This window comes from Labrus bergylta, chromosome 3, assembly GCF_963930695.1.
Source record: "Labrus bergylta chromosome 3, fLabBer1.1, whole genome shotgun sequence".
Classification (NCBI taxonomy): Eukaryota; Metazoa; Chordata; class Actinopteri; order Labriformes; family Labridae; genus Labrus; species Labrus bergylta.
Window position 1 is genome coordinate 34,337,841 of NC_089197.1, and position 22,023 is coordinate 34,359,863.

At 39.7% G+C, this 22,023-nt stretch overlaps 1 protein-coding gene across 2 annotated transcripts; it reads right to left on the minus strand.

Annotated features, from left to right (window-relative positions):
- Positions 1 to 9,514: 9,514 nt before the first annotated feature.
- On the minus strand, positions 9,515 to 20,529 carry fgf4 (fibroblast growth factor 4). Of its 2 annotated transcripts, XM_065953190.1 has the most exons (4): positions 20,106 to 20,529; positions 19,068 to 19,171; positions 14,305 to 14,404; positions 9,515 to 13,508 (listed from the first exon to the last, which is right to left on the minus strand). In XM_065953190.1, the coding sequence occupies exons 1-4, from the start codon at positions 20,512 to 20,514 to the stop codon at positions 13,498 to 13,500; spliced, it is 624 nt and encodes a 207-aa protein (XP_065809262.1). In that variant the 5' UTR covers positions 20,515 to 20,529; the 3' UTR covers positions 9,515 to 13,497. The 2 variants fall into 2 exon arrangements, with proteins under 2 accessions (XP_065809262.1, XP_020487208.3); XM_020631552.3 differs by having other exon boundaries at positions 9,515 to 14,404.
- Between the last annotated feature and the right edge of the window lie 1,494 nt (positions 20,530 to 22,023).

Genomic DNA, 22,023 nt, shown 5'->3' on the forward strand with positions numbered 1-22,023 from the left:
CACAATTTGAAACCAATATATATGTGGTAAAAAAATGTTTACCACAGAGTTTTTTTTAATTTTTTTTATTACTTGTAAAAATGTACATGTAGTATATAGGTAGGTAAATGCATCAATTTGTACTCTTCATTATTTTTGTAACCATGCAATTTAGAATTGGCAACCCCCATCCCCTCTCCTTCCATGTCTCTGTCCCAGCCATGTCCTGTTGAGGGGCAGCTGGACATCTGATCTGAGGGGTGCTCGGTTAGATCCTCAGTGCCTTCCTCACAGTACGAGGGTGTCATTATTATAGTTTGTCTATGTTTTTGTTTTGTTGCATATGGTTGTCTTTGTGTGTTTTATTCTGCCCTGTCAAGATGTCTTTAGTTCTATAATTTTGAAAAACTAAATAAAATAATAATTCATAATATATCTAAGATCCTGTCGCAATACGATGCAGAAAAACTAGTTCATGCACTCGTTACCTCCAGATTGGATTATTGTAATTCTCTTTTGTCAGGGTGCTCTGGCAAATCTCTAAAGACTCTTCAACTAGTCCAGAACGCTGCAGCTCGTGTACTGACCAGAACCAGGAAAAGGGACCACATCACTCCTGTCCTGGCTTCTCTGCACTGGCTCCCTATACAGTCTAGAATAGAATTCAAGATCCTTCTTCTCACTTACAAAGCTCTAAATGGCCAGGCACCATCTTATCTTAAGGAGCTAGTAGTGCCGTACTGTCCCTCGAGAGCGTTGCGGTCCCGGAGTGCAGGCCTGCTGGTGGTACCTACAGTCTCTAAGTGTACTATGGGAGGTAAAGCCTTCAGTTATCGGGCTACTCTCCTCTGGAATCGTCTTCCAGCCGGGGTCCAGGAGGCAGACACAGTCTGTATTTTTAAGAATAGACTAAACTTTCCTTTTTGATAAATCTTATAGTTAGGGCTGGCACAGGTATAGACCCGCTCCTAGGTATGCTGCTATAGGCTTATACTGCACGGGGAACTGGCACCTTGAGCTTCTCTCTCTCACTCTCTCTCACTCTCTGCACTGCACTGCATTCACATCATATTACTCCCCCCCCCCACCCACCCCCCGTCTGTGCCTTAAGCTATACAAATAATGATTGACTGACTGATTTAAAATATGCATCACTTTTCTGTTGTGTAAAAAAACAAACACCCAAAAATATTTTTAAACCTGAAATACATTTTGCAGCAAAGCTTGCAGGTGTGTTTGATGCATCAATACTTGAGGGAAAAACACAATAAGCATTAAATTCAATGTGTTCCAGCTGTAGTACGAGTAGTATTAACAGATGTAGTAATATAGTAAAGCTGTTTGTTGTCTGTTGTTGTAAGGCGAACACAGTGCGCTGCATGTGTCTTATATTGATCATCAGGTTACATAAAGTTCTACCAAAAGCACTCAAACTTCACCTTTTATTTGCGCTCAGGGTAAAGTCTACACATTGGTCTGAATCCAGACTGGGTCAGTGTACACTAATAAAACAGACTTCTTTCCGCTCTTATCGCAGTCTGCCCTGCAGTGTTTCCGCCGCGTGGCCTTGTCGTTACATACAAGCAGGTTAAACTGTAACGGAGAGCAAACATCAAAGTCAACGCCTTGCACACATTTCAGAAAGCTTATCTCTCTGTTACATTTCAGATTCATCATCAGATCCTCTCTGAGAGAAGACACTGTTGCTGCCAACTTTGAGTCCCCCCCCCTCTGTTTTGGCTCTGCACAGATTCTGTCACTAGATGGCAGCCTACAACAGGAATCGATCTGTCAGAGGCAGCTGTCTATTTATCAAATCCAACAGACCATGGCTTCTAGGCAGGGGCCAACAGGCTAACACCCCCCCCTGTGGCCACCCCTCCAAAAGGAAGAGTCCCCCTCATAACACATACACAGTATTTGACTCAACAACCGGACTCACAATCTAGTATTAAATACTGTGACTGAAACAAATGCAAATCATGGTATTTAATGATGTGTGCTATTATTTGGCATAATATTTATATATTTAAAGCAATCATCTTTGTCTATTTTTCACAATAAAAACCCAAAGTCACACTCCACGAGCATGGTCAAACAGCCACGCGTGTGGAAAAGAGAGGAAGACAAGAGGAGGGAAGAAAAGAAATGAAAGAGAAGAGGAGAACGACAGGGAGATGATGCTTAGGTTTAAGAAAAGTTTAAGAAAAGTGCAGATGAAATAAAACTTCTGATTCTGAGTATGTAAAGCTATTTCGTTAGCATGCTCTTCAGAGTTGTATTTACAGGATAGTCAATTTCTTTAAAATATGCCATAAAAAACCCTTTAGCTAATGTCTCACTAATAGATATTGATCCAAATAGTGTCTCCTTTATTTATTCATAGATTACAACAGCCATGAACATCAAAGTCAATGTAGACCACAGTTAATATTAAAATAATTTAAAGCTGCTGTAAGGAGTTATAGCTGGTTAAGAAATAGACTGAAATAATTACCAGTGTGTTTTTAAGAGCTACAATAGCAAACAAGACCATTAGCTAGAAGATTTGTTATTTCTGTATTGTCTGGAAATGCTGAAGCAGGGTCGGTGTTAGACGAGGTGATTTGAATCTTCATTTTTTTTAAATTTGATGGTGTGTGTGTGGAATCTGGTAAAAACTGTTATGGCGTACTTTTTAAATCAAACCAAATAATACTTACTTGATTTTTGATTTAAGTCAATAATCAAATTTTCTTTAAAAGACGATTAAGATGATAAAAAAAAGCACAATCCCAAAAAGGGTGTGTAACTTGTCACTTTTCAAACTTCAGTTCAGCAACATCACTGAATAACGGAGATTCACCATCATTTTGACTTTGTTCTTGTATATTGCATCTGTAATATTGGTGTCCCAGATTGTGAATTCACACTGTATCATACACAGGAGCTTCACATACACATGCACTCTGTCATGTGCACACACACATTAAAATTATTCAAAAGATATATGCATGCAGGTATACAGTAAATGTCCCTCTAAATGATTTCACTAATGCATTTGTCATTGATGTTTAAATTCCAAAGAGGATCTGAATTCCCGATGTATAATTCATGCAAAGTATTTTGATATGCAATCTCTCTGACTTTTTATTTATTTTTAACAAAAAACAATGCAGGTTCACATTATCTTGTAGATTTAGTAGAAGCCATTAATTTCTCTGTAATAGTATACACATAAGAGAAAAGAAATCATAATTTTTATTTTTGATGGAAAAACATCAAATACAACTACTACATATTCTTCACTGATTTATGTTTGAAACTAATATCTTTTTCATTCTAACTTTAATATTTCTGAGGAGAAAAAATAGGTCTATAAATCAAGAACCTGCTTAAAGGTAAGTCAAACCAAGAGACACTATGAACATTTATCTCGTATTTGTAATTCACTCATCCCCCAGAGGGCGCAATCCACCGCTTTCAGGAGAGAATTATGGCCTTAGACTGACCCCGGAGATGAACTTCTTAGGTCCACAATCCAGGCCCCTTCAGCTCTGAGTGATACAGGGTTCAGACAGGAATAATCAGGATGCTGAGTAGTGCCAAATCTGCATTCAACAATTAAAGATACATCAAGGCGTGAAGTCCAAAAACGGCCTTCTTCTATGGGTTTAACACACAGCTCTTGTTTCCACACACAATCACCGGTTACAGCTCTCTCCTCGTTCCTGCTCTTCCTGCTGTGGGCCTAGTTTTATGAAGTGAGCTGAATCACCAGCTGCAGTGGAAAGGAGGGATATAGCATACATCTGCAGAGCACAGAGGGCGAGAGAGAGAGAGAGAGAGAGAGAGAGAGAGAGAGAGAGAGAGAGAGAGAGAGAGAGAGAGAGAGAGAGAGAGAGAGAGAAAAAACATGAATCCATAACACGAAACACATATTCATAAGGTTTGACATAATAGCCCTCCCTCAGTCTGGACTGTCCTCTGGGATAGAGGAGGCATCCATCCAGGGCTCCCAGGTTCACCACCTCACCAAGGTGTCCATTCTTTCAGGGCAATTCATGCTTTCCCCCCACAATTTACAATTTTCAGAAATCAAGAGATAGACTGCAGATTGTGCAAAATTGAGGTACAAAAATGAAACACCAAATTTATTTAAATTGAGACGATGTGACAACCTCTTCAGTTGAAAAAGGAAACCAATGCAAAAACTGCAGTTCCTCTATAGTGCCCATTTGAAACTGGGTCCAAAATCAGAGGAATCCCCGTTAGCTCCCATTAAAATGATTTTTCTTTAACATCAGAAATAAACATGTTGTCAGACCAGTACAAAAAAACAGTTTTTGTTTCTATGTGTGCTCATTTCTTTATTAAGAGTCAAACAGAAAAATAAAACATTAAAAATAAAACACATGTGCAGGTGAGGTAGAAACCCATGAGGGTTTATCTCAAAACCTCACCTGAAGAGATTAAAGTTAAAATAAAATACAGTAAAAATAAAAAAGTAAGAATATTAACTATCACAAATCAAATTTACCCAATTGAAAATGACATACAAACACTGAAAACATAAAAATAGAGCAAAACAGGACATACAGTATGCAGACAATATAACAAAATCAGGACAATTCACGATTCACTACAAATCTTTCTGACATCAACGCATTTCTGAGTCTCAATTTGTATCTAGAAAAAGACAAAAAATCATTCAGTAAATAAATATGCGTGTTCCATAATTTGACTCCACGGTATCTTAGTGAGTCCTCGAGATGTACGACACATTGGTAGGTATAGGTTATTGATTTGTCTAGTTGAGTAATAGTTCACTTGAGAATGAAAAATGAAAAATGCTTTAAAGCTTTCTGGTAAGTTTGCACTCATGTATTTAACTTTAAAAATAAAGCTACTTACTTGAAGAATATTAATATCAAAGACTGTCAATATGTTATACTTAAGAAAAAGAGGGGAGGTTGCATCACAGGACTTGGAGAAAGTTGCCATTCTGACAAAACGTTTCTGGAGTAATAGAATTTTAAGATATATATAACTCATCCAGTTTAATAATTTGAAAGCTAAGAGTTATGCATAATCAGTCTTTACCAGAGGTGAAAGGTGTAGCTGTTTCCTAGGCTCCACTTTAGCTAAGTCCTGTTGCTGGCATTCAACTGGTGTCTTTCTTTGTGCTGTTTCCATCTTTAAGAATATGCTAGCACGATGATGTGAGTGTTTCAGCAACCAAGATATACCTTTAGTCCTCAACCTCACCTCTTTGCCTATAATTCTACATTAGGAAGTTTTTGTAGTCAACATGTCCACTGCCATCGATGGGCTTCTTCACGCCTCCTCAGATACCAAAGGAATGGGTGACATCACCAGGATTATGTTCATGTTTTGTATCGTCTGTGGGTGTACTAGAGCTCAGTCTGAGGTGCTTTGACTGGATCTTCAAAACTGTTCCCAACTCAGGTCTAAAGACGTATAGGGTCGAGGTGTTTGCTCTAAGAACTTTTAGTCTAAAGCAGATTCAGAACAAACTATATTCTTATCTGTATCTTATCCTTTAATTCAGAATTAATTAGACTTTTCTTTATTCAAAAGTCTTTCTTTCATCCATTGGATTTATTAAGACATGCACCTCCAGATTGTCAAACAGTTTCTATCCAATTATCAGAGAAGGAAATTCAATTCAAAAATATTTGCTGTATGTGCAAAATTTATATCGAGACAATGCAATTTCTTCAGTTCAAGTTCAAGAACCAGTGACTTTATATCTTTAAGATATTTTATTTGTTTCTACTATTATTTTGAATGTGCTGATAGATGCTGCTTTTATGTTGTATGTAAGTACCACTGAGGAGAAGCATCTACTTTTGTTGTACAGCTGTGCAATAAAAGGTATCAAGGTTGTGATTATTGTTTTGTTTTTTGTCATGGTCTGTATCAAACTAAACTGAATGTAGTCTCAGTGATGTCATCAATAGGTCTATGAAGCCCAAAGATAGCAGATGCCACATTGAAAATGCCATCTCAAAGTCCAGTCAAGCCTAGAAAATGACAAAGAGGTGGAGCTGAGGCGGGCCTTAAGCCTCTCCAGCCTGACAGTCCACTGAGCCACACCTCGATTTTTACATAAGTCTTTGTCTCAATATGATCAAAACTAATGAGTCTTCACAACATTCACTCCCCCAATATGTGTGCTGATACAGACTTGAGCTTTAAATAGAAAATTTGTATTTGTTCCAGGCTGTAAACATGTTTTTATTCTCCTGCAAAAATCGACATTTTCATATGGCTGTGTTTAGTTTAGTGTATTGTTTTGTGGACAGTCCCCTTTAGTTAACCGTACAGTAAAAGGAGCAGCTTTAGCCTTTGCAGCTAATTTACAGCTGTACTCCCCGGCCAGTTGTCAGAATAGGCAGCCCTAAAATGCATTAGTTAAAAATTCAAATATAATAAATGACATTTCATTAGAAATTCCAGCAGGCCTAAGGAACAGGAAGAGAGACATAGAGCTTGTTGCTCACAATCGGAACAAAGACATCAAAGCAGTTCATGCAATGAAGACAATACAGGGGAGACGAGGGGAAAGAAAAATCACAGAGGCCACATTGAACACACATACAACACGGAGGCAGGCAGCAGAGACGGATGGGTCATCTGGGGTTTTGCAGCAGCCTCAAGTGGACACTTAAGGAACTGCTGTTTTTTTTTTTTTTTTGCACTTCTGCAAAAACCTCCAGTGTTGCACCTCTCAACACTGGAGGTTGTTGCTTGGTTTTATGAGTGCGTGTAAAGATTTTTGTAGTGTTAGATATGAAATGTGTTGGACTAATAATCGGAGCACTCTTTGGGATCAGCATACACTTTTCTCTCAGGCATCTGGAGGCTGCAGCTACAGGTGTGTCCTCACACACACATTTGAATGCTGCCAGTAAGCAGCTGATTTGCCTCTGGGCGACTCAGAGAGCAGCTCTGGCCTTGTTTTCTTTACTGATTGATGGATTCAAATCACTGACAGACACGAGGTCATCACTGACTTGTTGTAGTTCAGTTCAGATCTGCAGTCTGAGAAAGAAGAGGAATGATCTAATGAGTTTCTTCTTTTCTGTTTTTTTCTCCGTGTAATAAAACATCAAAACACATAGCGGGTGTGTGTTTGTGTGTTTGTGCACATGGAGCGGGGAGCGGGGAGGTTTTTTATCATCTCCTCACCTACCTGTGTGTACACTCAGACACCAGGAAACGACGGTTCAATCCTGGTTCTCTGTTGTCCCAGACATTGTTGTTAATGCTCTCCTCACACAGTGAGTGTGCGTGTCTCTGTGAATGTGTGTGTGTTTTTGTGAACACTGTGCAACTAGCAAACAATAAGGCAGGAGGATGCAGGAGGAAGGGCACTATCTTTAGCCCGGTTTACAGCCTTTACCCAGGCTGGCCTTGGTTTAGTTGAGCAGAAAGTTGTCATTCTTTCAGGCCTGTTTTAGCCCTGGCCTCAGCTGAACAAAGGGACAGAAATATTTTATGTAGATGAGGTATGTGGACACCTGTCCTGTGCTCTGAGCGAGGCCACAGGGGCAGCAGATACAGCGTCCAGCAGCAGGGAGACACAAGAGCAGTAAAAATATCAGGTCTGCTATCTGCTAATGTTTGAAGCACGAGGTCGACAGACCATGATGTAACCCGAGAAATCTGTTGATCATCAGAAGTTTCATTTTGGAACAGAACTCCCCAAACTGCCTTTTTATGATTGTCATTGTAGTTCCATGCATGGGCATCATAAGCCGTTTTCACATAGGCACTCCGGATAATATTTAGATATTTACAGGAGGACTTCTCCGGAGATTCTCCTGACCTAGCCGTTCACATATGCTCCTCACAGCGGGGGACTCTTCCTGTCAGAGGGGAGGGGGGGCGGGGGATTTCCTGAGGTAAGGTGTGACGTAAATAAACAATGTGGAAGTAGCGGCCGAAGCAACAGAGTCCACTACACGACGTTATAATGAGAATATTTGCCTTTTGAGAAAGAGAGAGCCCCAACGTTTCCTCCCTTATTCTTAACTCTAAAATAGAAAATAATCTTTGAAATGCTTTAAAACGATTTATTACAAAGCCATCGGCACCACTGAAGTTACACATTTGATTAACTGTAGTGTTACACAAGGTTACACAGGAGCTTCACTCAGACTCACTTCCGTGGTATGAGCCCAAAAACAAAACTGATTTCTTGTGATTTAATTGCCGAAATAAAAACATCACGATGCAGATTTGTAAAAAATAAAATGTCAAGATTTGTCAGGTCTGTCGTCAAGATTCTAGTAGAAGCAGCTGAATGTTTGGCAGCACTTTGAGTACTAGACACATTTCCCCAAAGGAAGACAATAAAGTGTATCATATCGTACCTGACCATAAGAAGAGAAGAAAACAACTTTTAAAACGTTTCTTTGTTGAATGTTGAAGGTTGGATTGAGCAATTTCTGATGCATTTCAGGTGGTCGGAGAATCTAAACTGATGGGAGCTGGTATGTCTATAGTGTCTATAACGTTTTGACTGCTTTTAGCCATCCACAAAGACGGTTTTGTCCTGCACAAACCAAAGCCTGCTGATACGTTATTGGTCAATACAACACAAACTACAAATGTACTAAAAACATTTTTGTGTAGAATATGAAAATCAGTTGATATAGATGCCTGAAAATAAAAGTCCTATAGGCACCCAATATTGGATAACTTCTTAGCTTCAAGAAACAAACTGAAGACTTATTCTTCACTTATGCACCTTTTTATGAAAATCGACTTTTTGGATAGTGTGGATCAATAAAATAAAATATATTGTATTGTTTTAAAAATGCATCAAAAGGATCGAAAATTATTGAAGGAGGAAAATGTTGACGATCTTAATCGAAATCTTTTAATGGGTCGTTTGTGTAAGAGAGGTGTGGTTAGTAATATCTCAGGGTTGACTGAGACTGTGGTGGAGGGGCCCAATCTGAAATATTTTCATGGGGCCCAGAAATCCTGAAGACACCCCTGACTGTGACTTACATTTACCTAAGATCTCCTTCCTTTGGGCACAGATTGCCTAGCGGTTTGGTCATGCCCCATATCGGAAGGCGGGCGGCCCTGGTTTGGGTCCGACTTGTAACTCCTTTCCGTCATTTCATTCCCAACTTTCTCCCGTCTCCTACTCTATCCCCCGTCCTATAAAACATAGCCAAAACCTCCTTCCTAATATTTTATACCTTTTCATTTAAAGGTTAAAAGATCACCAGAGTCAAATGTGAAGAATTAGAAAGTTTGGTCTTCAAGAGTGACGCAGACTAAAGTCGAGGACAAGCTGGGGTTTTATTGTTTTTAGCAGCATTCACTCGCTGACATGTAAACATCACATCTGTGTGTGTGTTGAAAATACAACCTCATTTTCATTCATTGTGGTTGCTCTGTGGGACTTAAATTCTCGTTATACTAAGTACATTTTATTTCCACATTTTCTGTGTAATGCATAAAAACAACAATTGAACAACATTTAAAAAAAAACACTCAAAGGAATGCAGCATCACTTATTCGTATTTCTTTAATTGAAAAAGCAGTGTCATAAAAGATCTCACAAAAAAATACAGATTACACACATACATACAACATCCTGGTTTTATTTTCCCTTAAGCCTTTCTATGTGCACAGCACATACAGAGATATTTTATTTGGCCCTGTATAAAACTACAGGACAATAAAATGATTCAAATAATAGTTACAAAGTTGTCATAAGACCACAGGACTCAGAATCATTGAACAGCATCACATCACCCCGTCATGACAAAGACATATTTATATCTACAGTCCAGACATGTGTACAGTTTTATTATGACGGGATCTTGTCCTGAAGATCAACTTGCTGATTGTCACTCAATATGACTCCAAAACTCAACCATGTTCACTGTTATTTTAAACTTTAAAGGGGCAGTCTCACTTTCCACTTAATGCATCACTGCATCCAGATTTACACACATCTGATTCCCCTTTTCTCTCTGTGTGTTCATACAATTTACATTTTAGTAACTTCACATCAACACAAAGAGACGGTGTTCTTGTTTTCTTACAGATTCCTATTGGGGCGCTCTTAAAGTCCATGTAAAAAAAATATCAGAAGTTGGTCTCGAAACAACAAATCTATGTTTAAAAAAAAGTTGCTGTAAATGTGTGAAAAGACTGTTAACTATGTTTGAATCGTGGATTTAGATCATTAAAAAAGTTTTAATAATTAGCTGTAAGGTTCAGGTTTTTATCGAGCATAACCCTGCCCCCCCCCCTTGTGAGTTAGATAGGCATGTCTTTCTGAGTGGGCGTGGCTCTGTCGTTAACACGCCTACAGCATCTCATAGCAGAAATGACTGCCTTTTCTTTCATGATTTCAAAAAATATTTTTTATATACTTAGCAATTTTTCTTTCTGGTTTGTTAATAACACAGTCTTCCATTGAATAAAAAAATTTAAATTGCATGTTTTCTATTGTTATTGCTTTACACAGACTTCAGGGAAATTGTTCTTTTAGGGGCACCCAATGCCTGCTGGGTAAGATACAGAGAGGATCCATACAGAGATAGACCTTTTGTTAAGGAGGGAGAAGATTTTTGACTGGCTATTTCATTGACTTTGGCTGTTTTTTAATGGTTTAAAGATTAATCAAACATATGTGTTCAGCACACACAGACTAAATAACTACCCAACTATAAGAGAACAAAAACAAACTAACTGATAAAGGCAGCAGTAGATCAGCAGGTCTTGATAAGTGGGACAACAATTATTGGGTTTTATCAATGGAGTCTAAGGAAACATCTGTCTGTCCTTAGAAATCATCTCTCTCTTTAAAAAAAATTAAAAAAAACCTCTTTCTCTGTGTAGGGTTCCTTTCTGCAATGTTGTCAGACACTTGAGCCTGTCACTGACAATAAGCAACGTTTAGTCACATATTTTAATCAGGCACATTTGCCAGTTAAAGAATCAACTAAAACAACTCAAAAAATTGTTGTAACCATTAAGACTATTAAGACCCCAACATATGTGAAGATAGAGCCCAGATTTAAAAACAGTGACAGATAAGGAGGTTAATCTGTGAGCAGCATACAGCAGAGTAACCTGTGAATCACTGGAGGCCTCAGAGCAGACAGACTGCTGTTGCTGCTGTTGTTGTTGTGATTGTAGCTGAATAACCAAATGAGTAGAAGGAGAAGGGGCCTGATCCTGGGTCAGAGGTTTTTTTTCTACTGTAAACATGATGCCCGCCATGCAAAGCAGCGATACTGGAGAGCAAGTGCGCACAGCTGTGAGCAGCAGACACACAAGGTTACCTGCACGCACGGCTGCAGAACCAGCTAAGACAAGGAGAGGAGGTTCAAAAGGACTGTACTGAAACAGGAGATGTTAACAGGACTTATTCGGACAATGTGCACAATGACATGTATGTCCACACTGAGCCCGCATAACTCCGAGGAGTCTGGACATCCGACCGTCCTGTTTGCACGAATCACAGCCTTAAGCCACAAACAGTTTTGCATGATATTTGCTTGAGCTATTTGCAACTTAATACCTAGCGTGTGCATTCAGCGTGGCCCGGCCTCTGTGCTAATACATCATTACTTCTACTGGAGGCACTCATGCTTAGCAGAAAAAAACATTAACAATCCCTGACAGGAGGCACAATGTTAGCTATAACAGGAGGAATGTTGACACAGAGATTTTAAATCTCCTCAATAAACATCTGAAAAGAAAAAAGCAAAAACAGGTTTAATGTGATCACCTTCCTCTCACCCTATGTGTTGGGTTATTGATGATTAGTGATTTAATCTATTAATGAATCAAACGTGGTGTCTTTCCCACCCTGTTGGTTTAAAACTGGCCTTCCCCCCTGAAAGGAATACCAGCACCTTCAGTTACTCAGAAGATATATTTACAAATATATAGAGAAAAATATAGGGTTACTGGCCTGAGCATATAGTACAGTCCAACAGCTGTCCGTAAATATTTCTCCCATGATTATCCTTTCTAAAAGTAAATCACGGGGTAAAGATAGCCGGAACGTGACAAGGCGCAACCAGGACAACATGGCCACCGGAGCTGAGCTGAAGTCAACAACAGAGACTCACAGAAAGAGAGAGAGAGAGAGAGAGACAGAGAGGAGACTGACTCAAGAAGGAGTCTGGGAATTATAAACTCAGCTCATATATGTGCTAATGCTATTAAATCAAAAGACTGTGAAAGAGAGGAGGGAACTGGAATTTTGGTCGTACCGGAAGTGCGCCAAAAGTTTGTGTGCTCAACAGTGTTTATTTGTGAGTTTATTTTCTCCTGAGTGTGTTGTTGTTCATCACTGCGGCAGGAAGTGACCCGGAGGGGAAACACACTTAAGAGAGTGACACTGATCTATGGCCTGAGAAGTCCTGAAAAGCTGGAGGAAAGACTTAGATCAAGATATAAGATCATTACAGAAATAGTTCCACATGTTTGGAAGTATATGTCATCCTTTTCTGCTGAGAGTCAGATGTGTACAACAGCCTGTTAGCCTAGCTTAGCACTAAAGACCAGAAAAAAAGAGAGAGAAAGCCTCGTACAAAAATAATCATTTGGACAGCAAAGTTCACTAAAACTTAATATTTTGAAGGGTATTCACCATCGATGTTTTATGTCAGATGCTGGATATTATTGTTTACTCATCAACTAAGTAGCAGAATTTAACGTGTGTACAGCCAGGTACAAAAACAAAATTTGGTCTGAATATCCAATATTTTTATTGGCACACACATGTGATTTTTGGATCCAGCAGATGACGCCCTTGAGCACCAGCATGAAACCAAAACAACTTGCGCTGCATTGTTGTGTTAGCATGCTAATGCTAGCGATCTTTATTATGCTCGTATCTTCACACTGCATGTAAATTTACCTGAAATGAGCGTGATCTAGAAACACAGTTAAGCAGTGCGTACAGTATGTTATTCTTCTTTTCTCTAGTCCCTCAATTAAACAACTTTTATACACGAGGGGAGGAGTCAGCTGGCCGTCCCGGCGATGTAAACAAACTGAAGATAGGACTCTGAAAACTCTGAAAACATCACAGACGGTGGGACTCAGGTGTTACACCCATTGTAGACAGTCATGACTCACAGAGTTATTTTCAGAGGATATACTTGATTTATATTATATTTAAGTGTGAAAAATCACATGTAAAGCCTTTAAAGGGCCTCTTCAGAAACCAATGGGTGACATCACTGAGACTATGTCCATATTTTATACTGTCTATGGCACAAACTGTCATGGACATGGACTCATCCACCATTTATAAAGCGCCTTTTTATGTAATGTACCACCTCCTGTGACACCCCCTCACCCCTTCATCCGACACAGAGATAGCCTCCTATTGTGAAGTGCATACGTGAATAAGCAACCTAGGTAGATTTCAGGGGCAGCCTTCATGACAATCTTCAGGAGCGCATGTGTGAAGACCCACCAGGTGGACACATGTCTTCAAGTCCAACCGCTAGTGGACAATCAGAAATGACCTGACATAAAAAAAAAAAATCCACAGTCAAGGTTACTCTGTCACATTACAGCACTTTGACCTTGCCTTTAAACTCCCAAATTCCCTGCTCGTATAATGTCAGAGAGGATGTCTCTCTATCTGCAGTCATATAGCTCTGACCGAGATGGATGGCAGAAAAGTTCAGAGTTCACCCCCCCGGCAGAGCTATAAACAGACCAGAGGAGGTGGAAGGGGTTCTTCGTCTCTCTCTCTCTCTCTCTCTCTCCGTCCGTCAAGTAAGATGATACTGTTTCAATTAGGCTCCAGTGCCACACAAAGGGGGCCGAGTGTTGGGCAATCAGTGCAACTTCTGACGCCAAACATTTCTGTGTTTACACCTTCACTTAAAAGGTTTTAAATATTTAAAAAAAAAACATAGTTAAGTCAAAATGTCTGTTGTGCACTGCTGGGTATATTTCAGTGCAAAAACATCCATTGATTTCATAACATAGCAGCAAAATCTCTGATAAATTAGAAAATGAAAACATAAATAATCATTTGACTCTTAGAGAAAACACGTTCTAGAAAAAAAATACAAAAACTGCTGTTAAACATAAATAAAAAATATAGAAATTGAAAATATAAGATCAGATATGATACACTTGCATAAAGCTTGTGGTGAAAGTGCATCATGGTTTGGTGGAGCCCCCCCCCCCCTCCCTTGTCTCCATATTGAGGTGAAGTCTATTTCTGATGCCTCTAGATTCTGGGTAAGAAATGTGTCACCGTCATGGCGGGGGACACTCGGTTTCCTCGTTTTGTTTTGCCGCTCTTACTCAGGCCGATGTACATCTTTGGGTAGATGGCCGACTCATAGGCGTTGTAGTTGTTGGCGAGGAGCTTCTCCTTGAACTTGCACTCGTTGTTGAAGTGTAACTGGAAGAAAAGAGATGGGAGAGATATCAAATTATTTTCAAAAATGCTGATTGTTCATCGGCAAAGACAAAACAAAGCAGTGGGGAATTTTTGATATTGTTCATGGTGATTTCTATCAAACAATTGCTTTATTTCTGACTGCAGGGCTATTGTAGCAGCTGCTTCAATCACAAAAGTCCGACTCTGAAATGATGAATGATGTGAGTGAGGCAGGACTCAGGACACCAGGCTCTGAGTCGACTGTTTTTACTCGGTCAGCTGGAAATCATTGTTGTGTATGTAGTACTATTGCTTGACACACTCTCGGCCTGCTCAGTAAGAACAGGTTGGGATATGTGGATGAAGTTTGTAGCCACAGAATGATTTAACCCATGGTTGTATGAATTATTCTAGTGTCACAAAATCATTTATTTTCAAGACATACAGAGGTGTAATTGTTTTCCTGATCACTGGAAAGTTTGTGATCAACATCTGTTATAAATACTGTGGCGCAGTTACCACCAACCACCACAGATGGTTTTTGCTCCAGTCTAATTGGGTTGTGCTGTAAGCGTTGGTATTTTATGAATTAGATGCCTTTGAATGAGGATGATCTGCTTAGAAAGGGGCACATTTTGCCCTAAATTACTGCCTAATGGATCATCATGCGAAAAACATTACTGTCGCACAGAGACGCTGTTTCTTTGTCTGAAAGCCAAACATCATCCTGTCAGTGTTGTTACCATCACAGATAGGTTAATCTCTCCTCCTCCTCTGTGAACTGTAGCTGAATGAATTTTTCGTCTGCTTTCAGCTGTGTGAGGCTGACCAGGTCCCAGTTTGATGAACTGTTAGCGAAGATCGGCACTTTTTATATAACAAGTATATAACAAGTTGTTACACGACACTGATATGACTGTGAGCAGATGTGTTGTAGCTGTTGGTCAGAAGCCTTAAGGCCCGCCTCAGATCCACCTATTTGCCTGTTACTAGGTTGATCGAATGTTTGGTTGAGACAGCTTTTTCAAAAATTTTCAAGATTTCTTGCGGCTTTCTGTTTCAGCTGTGAAACTGAGTGACAGTTTCATTGTATTGTATATAACAAGTCTGAAATCTGCCTAACTACAGCAATGAACCCAAAATGAAAGTATTTTATTTACAATTTACAGTTACAATAAACCGGCTGTCGGATGCTGAAATAACTACATCATGATGAAGATTTGTAAAAAGCCACAGAGCCAAAGAGTCGGCCATGTTGCTCTGCCAGCAGGCCGACAAAAGACTAACGAAACACTACTTCAAAAAGCATTTTTTTCCCAAGTGTCTGGACCGGCGTAGATTCTTCTGAGTACTTCAGAGGGGAGTGTAAGATGAACCCTAAACAGTTCTTTCAATTTACAACTCAGTGCTACCAAACACAGAAATCAGCCGTTGTAAAACATCTGTAGTCTGTCACAACGACATGACGAGCTGGAGTCCGACTCACACGATGTAGACTGTATCTATCAACCTGAGATCTGCCGACTGCTGCAGACAAAGTTGTCCTTTCATTCTGCTGTCTATTCAGAAACCTCTTTTCTCGTAACCCAGCCAATAGTTGCCCATGGGCAAAGTTCCTGAGTATAAACACAGACTGAATAAAGTGGATGTAAAATCTCAGGCAAATAAGTGAAGCTATTCTGGAGCGTTTAATTAAAAAATACAAATTCCATTGTTGCATTCACCAAAGTGCTCTGTGGATGGAAAGTATAGCAGTAACAAGCTTTGGATAAAAGCGTCTGCTAAGTGAATTGTAGAATTGTAGAACTTGAGTTACGAGAACATCAAATCGACTGAAGAGACAAACTGCTTTTCTCTGCATCCAGCAGGGGGCGACATAACAGGTTGTAAAAAAGCAGTCAGATTGTAGAAGTCTTTGAGAAAATGGTCCTACTAATGAGTTCATATTCTCCATCTCTAGCTTTAAGTATTCTGATTTACAGCATGATGTTCATTCAGTAAATTAAGGTCCCACTTAGAGTCAAACACACCACAAAGCAGGGGCGGAGTCAGAGCAGGGCTACCTGCGATTGGCCAATCATTTCCACAAAGACCTGAATAATGTTTGGTGATCATTTGGTCAGTAATAAAGTTTTGTTTAAAACCTGTTCTTAGTGAGCCAAATACTAACAACCCAATCAGCAGTATCATAGTTGCAGAAGTTATTACTGTAAAGCAGCTTGCAATAGAGCGAGCACTAGCTTAGCTGTGCAAACCTCGAGACAAGCCACCCACTTGGCTGTCTTGAAATGAAGAGTATTTTCAATAAAACTTCACCTCCATAAGGTTTTTTTTTATCAGATATATCACCACTGTCTTCATGTGGAAGTTTTTGACACAATGAGGGAGAAAGCTTTTAAAAAAGGGGCACCACTTGCGCCCAGATAGCCTAGCTGTTAGGTTGCACCCCATTTACGGAGACTGTTGTCCTCTAGTGAGTGGCACGGGGGACAAGTCAGACTCACAGCTGCTTTCCTACATGTGTTTGCCCACTCTCTCTGAATTCCTTCTCTGTCCTCCGTCTTGTCGCTTAATGCATGCATACGAGTTCAAAATTGAATATAATAAAAAGTACCAACACCTTCTTGGTTTAGCAGTGGGCTTCCCAGCATGCTTTGCAGACAGCTCGCTGCACAGCCCAGGTTGATGGTGTCACTTCGTAACAGCTAACTTCTTCATTGTGTCAAAATTTGTCACACCATGAAAATGGTGACATACTGGTTGGAAGAGAAACTTTAAGAAGTGCAGTTTTTATTGAAAAATTATTTAAGTCTAGACAACAGGTGAGCAGTGGACCTGGCTTGCATATTCTAAAGCGAAGGTTTTTTTTTTTTTTTAGCAGTGGGTCTACACCATTTAATGTTGCTAACTCCTCTCTCCTTTACAGCTCCACTCTCTCCTCCAAATGCAGTCGATTCTGGCTCCAAAAAAAAACAGGATGGTGATAGACAAAATGTTTTGACCCAGTTGGTGATTTCAGAGTGGTCATGTGTACTATACAGTGTTTGTAAACTTAGACATATAGTGATGCACAAATCATGAGTCTGATTCAGTTTTTGTTTGTAAGGGAAACAGACAAGAGTTTTTTTAACAGGTCTACAATTCTACAATTCACTTAGCAGACGCTTTTATCCAAAGCGACGTACATCAGAGAGTAAGTACAACACAAGCAAGGATCTAGAAAATAAAAGGGAACAATGTCAGTAAGAGCAAACAATCAGCTTTGAGTCTGATTGGACACACAGGTGCTGACAGGAAGTGACCAGAGGCAAAGCACAATTCAGCACAATCAGTTCTTGAGAGCGCTAATCAGTATAGAAACCATCTTATAAGTCATCGTTATCAAACAAAAACCATCATCATTACCATCATCATCATCAATAATATGGAGACCATCATCATTAAGTTAGTAGGTATTCATGAAAGAGCTGGGTCTTTAGCTTTTTCTTAAAGGTGCAGAGGGACTCTGCAGATCCAATGGAGTTTGGAAGTTCATTCCACCACCGGGGGGCAACAGAGGAGAAGAGTCTAGTCAGCGTGGGTCACCACATTGTTTTAAACAAGCATCTGCAAGTCGGATGTATGATGTCCAACGTTATTTTGATGGGAGGGTCATCTAAAGCCGCTCCTTCCCAACATCTGCCGGAGTATCACAGAGTTTATTTGACACCAGTTAAACCGTGACACACCGGACATCCTCTTATAGCTACCTTGTGGAAAAAAAGATCTCTTGACACATACAATTGTGTACTTTGCAGTAATCTCCAGGATGTTAAATATTGAAATTTGGCAGATGGTTTCTGTGTGTTAAGATTCCAACATACTGCCTGGCCAGATGCAAAGACATAAACTCAGCTAGACATCTGCATTCTCCTTCTTAGATCTTCAACAACAATATTCTATAGAAACTGGTTTCATGTTTTTTTCACGTTCCTATGCTGACATCCAACGGTGCAACAAGACATTTATTCCCCTAAAACACGCATCTGGCCTTTATCTCTGTGTTTCTTTCTACTTGACCTCACTGTTTTTCTGTCACCAGAATGCATGTGTAACTTGCTGTGATGAAAAAAGTTCAAAATGTGTCCATAAAGTTTGACACAGAGTGCAGTGTGAACAGTAAGGGTTCAGTGTAATGTAATGTAATACATCAAATCTGATATGGCCTTAACATTATTGTAATATAAGGTCACTCTTGGGCTATTTCCTCCTGAGTTTAAACCTTGAATCACTCATTCCCTTACTCATTTCTGTCCAAACTCGTGAAAACCCCTCAAAGTGTTAAAATGTAATGTTGTAACTGAGCATGTATAAACTGTTCCTTTAAATCAAACAGATCAAGTACAGATTGGTGTCACAAGTTAAAACAGCAAACATCATCCCTCAGACTGAATGTTTCTGTTTTAGACTGAGTGTAATGTACAAACACTCCCAAATCTCTCAGATTCATAAACCACAACGAGACTGGTTCAAACTATTTGACTAAAAGAAAGTTTTTCTTAATGAGTCACCATCGTTTTCATTGTTTTGAGCAAAAATGTGTGTGTGTGTCAGACAGAGTGTGTACGTGCTGTGTGTCAGACAATGTGTTTGTGTTGCATGTCGACACTGTGTTTTTTGTGTCTCCGTATTGGTGCACACTCACAGATCCGTACAGCTTCCCTTTACGGTTCATGGCCACAAAGAGTCTGCTCCGGACGCCCAGCAGAGTCACCACGCCTCTCTCTACCGGAGAGATCTCCAGCAGACCTGCAGAGAGACAAATAATGCACACTCAGAAACACACACACTGGAGAATGATGGAGGGATCTACAGTTGCTGCTCACATTGATGCTGCAGGTGTTGCTGCTGCAGGTGTGGCTCTGAGCAGGACGGATCCCTTTCACAAACAGATGATTTACTGTCCAGTTTTACATTAAAGCAAAATCAAATCCTGTTTAAAATCTTTTTTTTTCTTTTAAACCCATTTTAAAACTCACACTAGAACCAGACAGGACACAATTACTTCACACAGTTTAAGAAAAACACGGATGTGGATGATTCTGGATGGAAATAACTTTTAAGATTTTAAGATGTACTGATGATGTGTTTTTAGTTTTTTCTTTGTTCCCACTTAATAAAAGCTTTAAAGTGACTTCTTGACGTCCCCTAAAATATCTGCCTCATCTCAAAAATAGTCCGGAGGTGCACTAAGCATCACAGTCACAGGAGGATTATTACATCTGGGGACTAAACATTAGTAAACTCTTCTTCAGTGGTGTTTCTGTCTCTGCTGGAGTGAACATGTCTCTTAGAGCAGCTGTGTCCTAACTTTAGGATCTGTCTGAGTCACTGCAGGCTCTGGTTACACATGGCACGGATCTGCTCAGAGGCACTGCGGCAGGACAGGATCCAGATGTTGCTACTAAATGCACGGATCAATAACTGCAAACTTCACTGACTGAAGCATCTCATCAGAGGGAGAAGGAGAGGTGTTAGAGAGTAAAAACACACTGTAAGAATTTGGCTTAATTGTGTTTTATATAGAGGATTGGATTGTCTCAAATTTACAATCACCTTTTTTGTTATCAAAGTTATTTAAACGGTGAAAAGTCATTCCACCAATCAGCGCGTCTAAAGTGTAAAGTGAAATAATCAGCAGGTTCTTGTTTTATTTTATTTTATGATACTTGGTCAAACTTACTGTGACGGTTTTCGTTGTGAACTCCCATTATTTTTCCGTCCGGTAACACCTGGATGTGGAAGCCGATGCCCACGTTGCAGTAGAGTCTCCGCAGACGTTTAATGCCTTGCAGGTAGTTGCTGTCCCGGCCCATCTCCTCGCGCTTCTCCCCCGGGATCCGCGCCAGGGAGCGTGAGTACATGGCCTCCCAGCGCTCCGCCGTGCCATTCAGGCCGGGGGCGCATCCCGTCAGTCCGACCACCAGAGCCAGCACCAGGACCGTCCGCAGGGCCGACAGAGAGCCCATCCCGGGTCTGGCTGTGAGAGCAGCAGCCTCCCGGCGTTTGTCTTTCCAGTGAAGCGAGAAGAAGACGAAGAAGACGCAGCGGCTCATTCCCAGACCGAGCGGCGCAATGCGCGCTGCAGCCATGCCGCTATATTTATACCTGCAGACGCATTACATCACTCACACACACACACACACACACACACACACACACACACACACACACACACACACACACACACACACACACACACACACACACACACACACACACACACACACACACTGGCTCTTTCTTCAAACTAAATAATAGCTCTCTTATCGGAGAATAAAGAGTTATTCTAATAAAGAACTTCTTTGTGTGGGGCTTCACTATCAGCAGCAGAAGATCATAATTGATGTATGGGAGGATGTAAAATGGGAAACGGACTGTGGTGTCGGGACAGGAGACAGTTCTATAAATGAACAATAACAGGAAAAAACACGGGTCCAATTGAAGCGATGAAAAAAAAAAGGCTCGGACTTAAGAGCGCTGCGGGGAAATCATGTCCTTATAGAACACAATGGAAAGACTAAATAGAGAGTTTGCAGCCTGATAAGTAGGCTGTCATTGTCACTGAACAGCTCACACACTGTAAGCTTTGTGAACACTGGTGTGTCATGTGGAAATATTTTTAGGTCACCGTTAAAGGAAGAGTTCACCTGTTCCTTTGAAAGTTTTAAAACTTCATCCCGGTCCTGCTTCGGTAATTATATTACATTTAAAGTTCATCTAAACATTACAAAAAAACGTGTAACACATATGTAAGTTGAAACATAGGGGAAACCGGGGTTTTGTTGCCAGTGTCACCCTTCTTCTCTGCTCATCATCTCACGAAAGTCATTAAGTTACATTTTCTAATTGATTTCACTTTTCAATATTATTATTGAGCCTTATTGAAACACCAAGTTATTAAGCCTTTAAAAGCCCCAATCACAGGGGCAGTGTGTCCCATGTTATCCAAACCCACCCAAATATTAAAAAACAACAACATTTGTACCGTTTTGTTTGTTTGATTTTTTTTATTTTGAGGGGAATTCAAATCAAGAACACGTCAGCATCTAAACATGTTGATGTTTTTTCTGTTTGTCTGTTTTTATAAAAACCGAAATAATCACATAACATTTTTAAGACTTCTACATCCTCAGTGAGATGTGTTTTCCCCTAAAAACCAATAAAACAGATACATGGTGACAACATAAATCATGCTCCTATGATCTTTGTAGAACACATGGTGTCAATCAGTGACACATGGGATTTTATTTCATAGATCTTTTTGTCAATTTTAGAAAATATGAAGAAAAACACTCAAATTGGAGCTGAAACTTCAATATTTTACTAGATTGAGGAAACATGGCATATGCTTTTATTTCTTGTCTTATTTAAAAAAAAATCTTGTTGAAAATGTGTGAATTTGATACAGCAGAGGTTAAAGGTCATGTTTCACACAATACATACCATTAAGCAATGTATCTTTAAAGTGGAACCTGGAATATTTATAAATATATATATATATATATATATATATATATATGTATATATATATATATATATATATATATATATATTTGAGTTATTTGATGTGTGTATGGGTCACTTGCTCATAACTTTCC

Bases quoted from the DNA above. Each gene is read 5' to 3' on its own strand.
- fgf4 (XM_020631552.3), bottom strand. From the start codon at position 20,514: ATGGCTGCAGCGCGCATTGCGCCGCTCGGTCTGGGAATGAGCCGCTGC. The intron at 19,172-20,105 runs GTAAGTTTGACC...GTCTCTCTGCAG, and splicing joins TCACAACGAAAACCGTCACA to GTCTGCTGGAGATCTCTCCG. The intron at 14,405-19,067 runs GTGAGTGTGCAC...CTTTTCTTCCAG, and splicing joins AAGGGAAGCTGTACGGATCT to TTACACTTCAACAACGAGTG.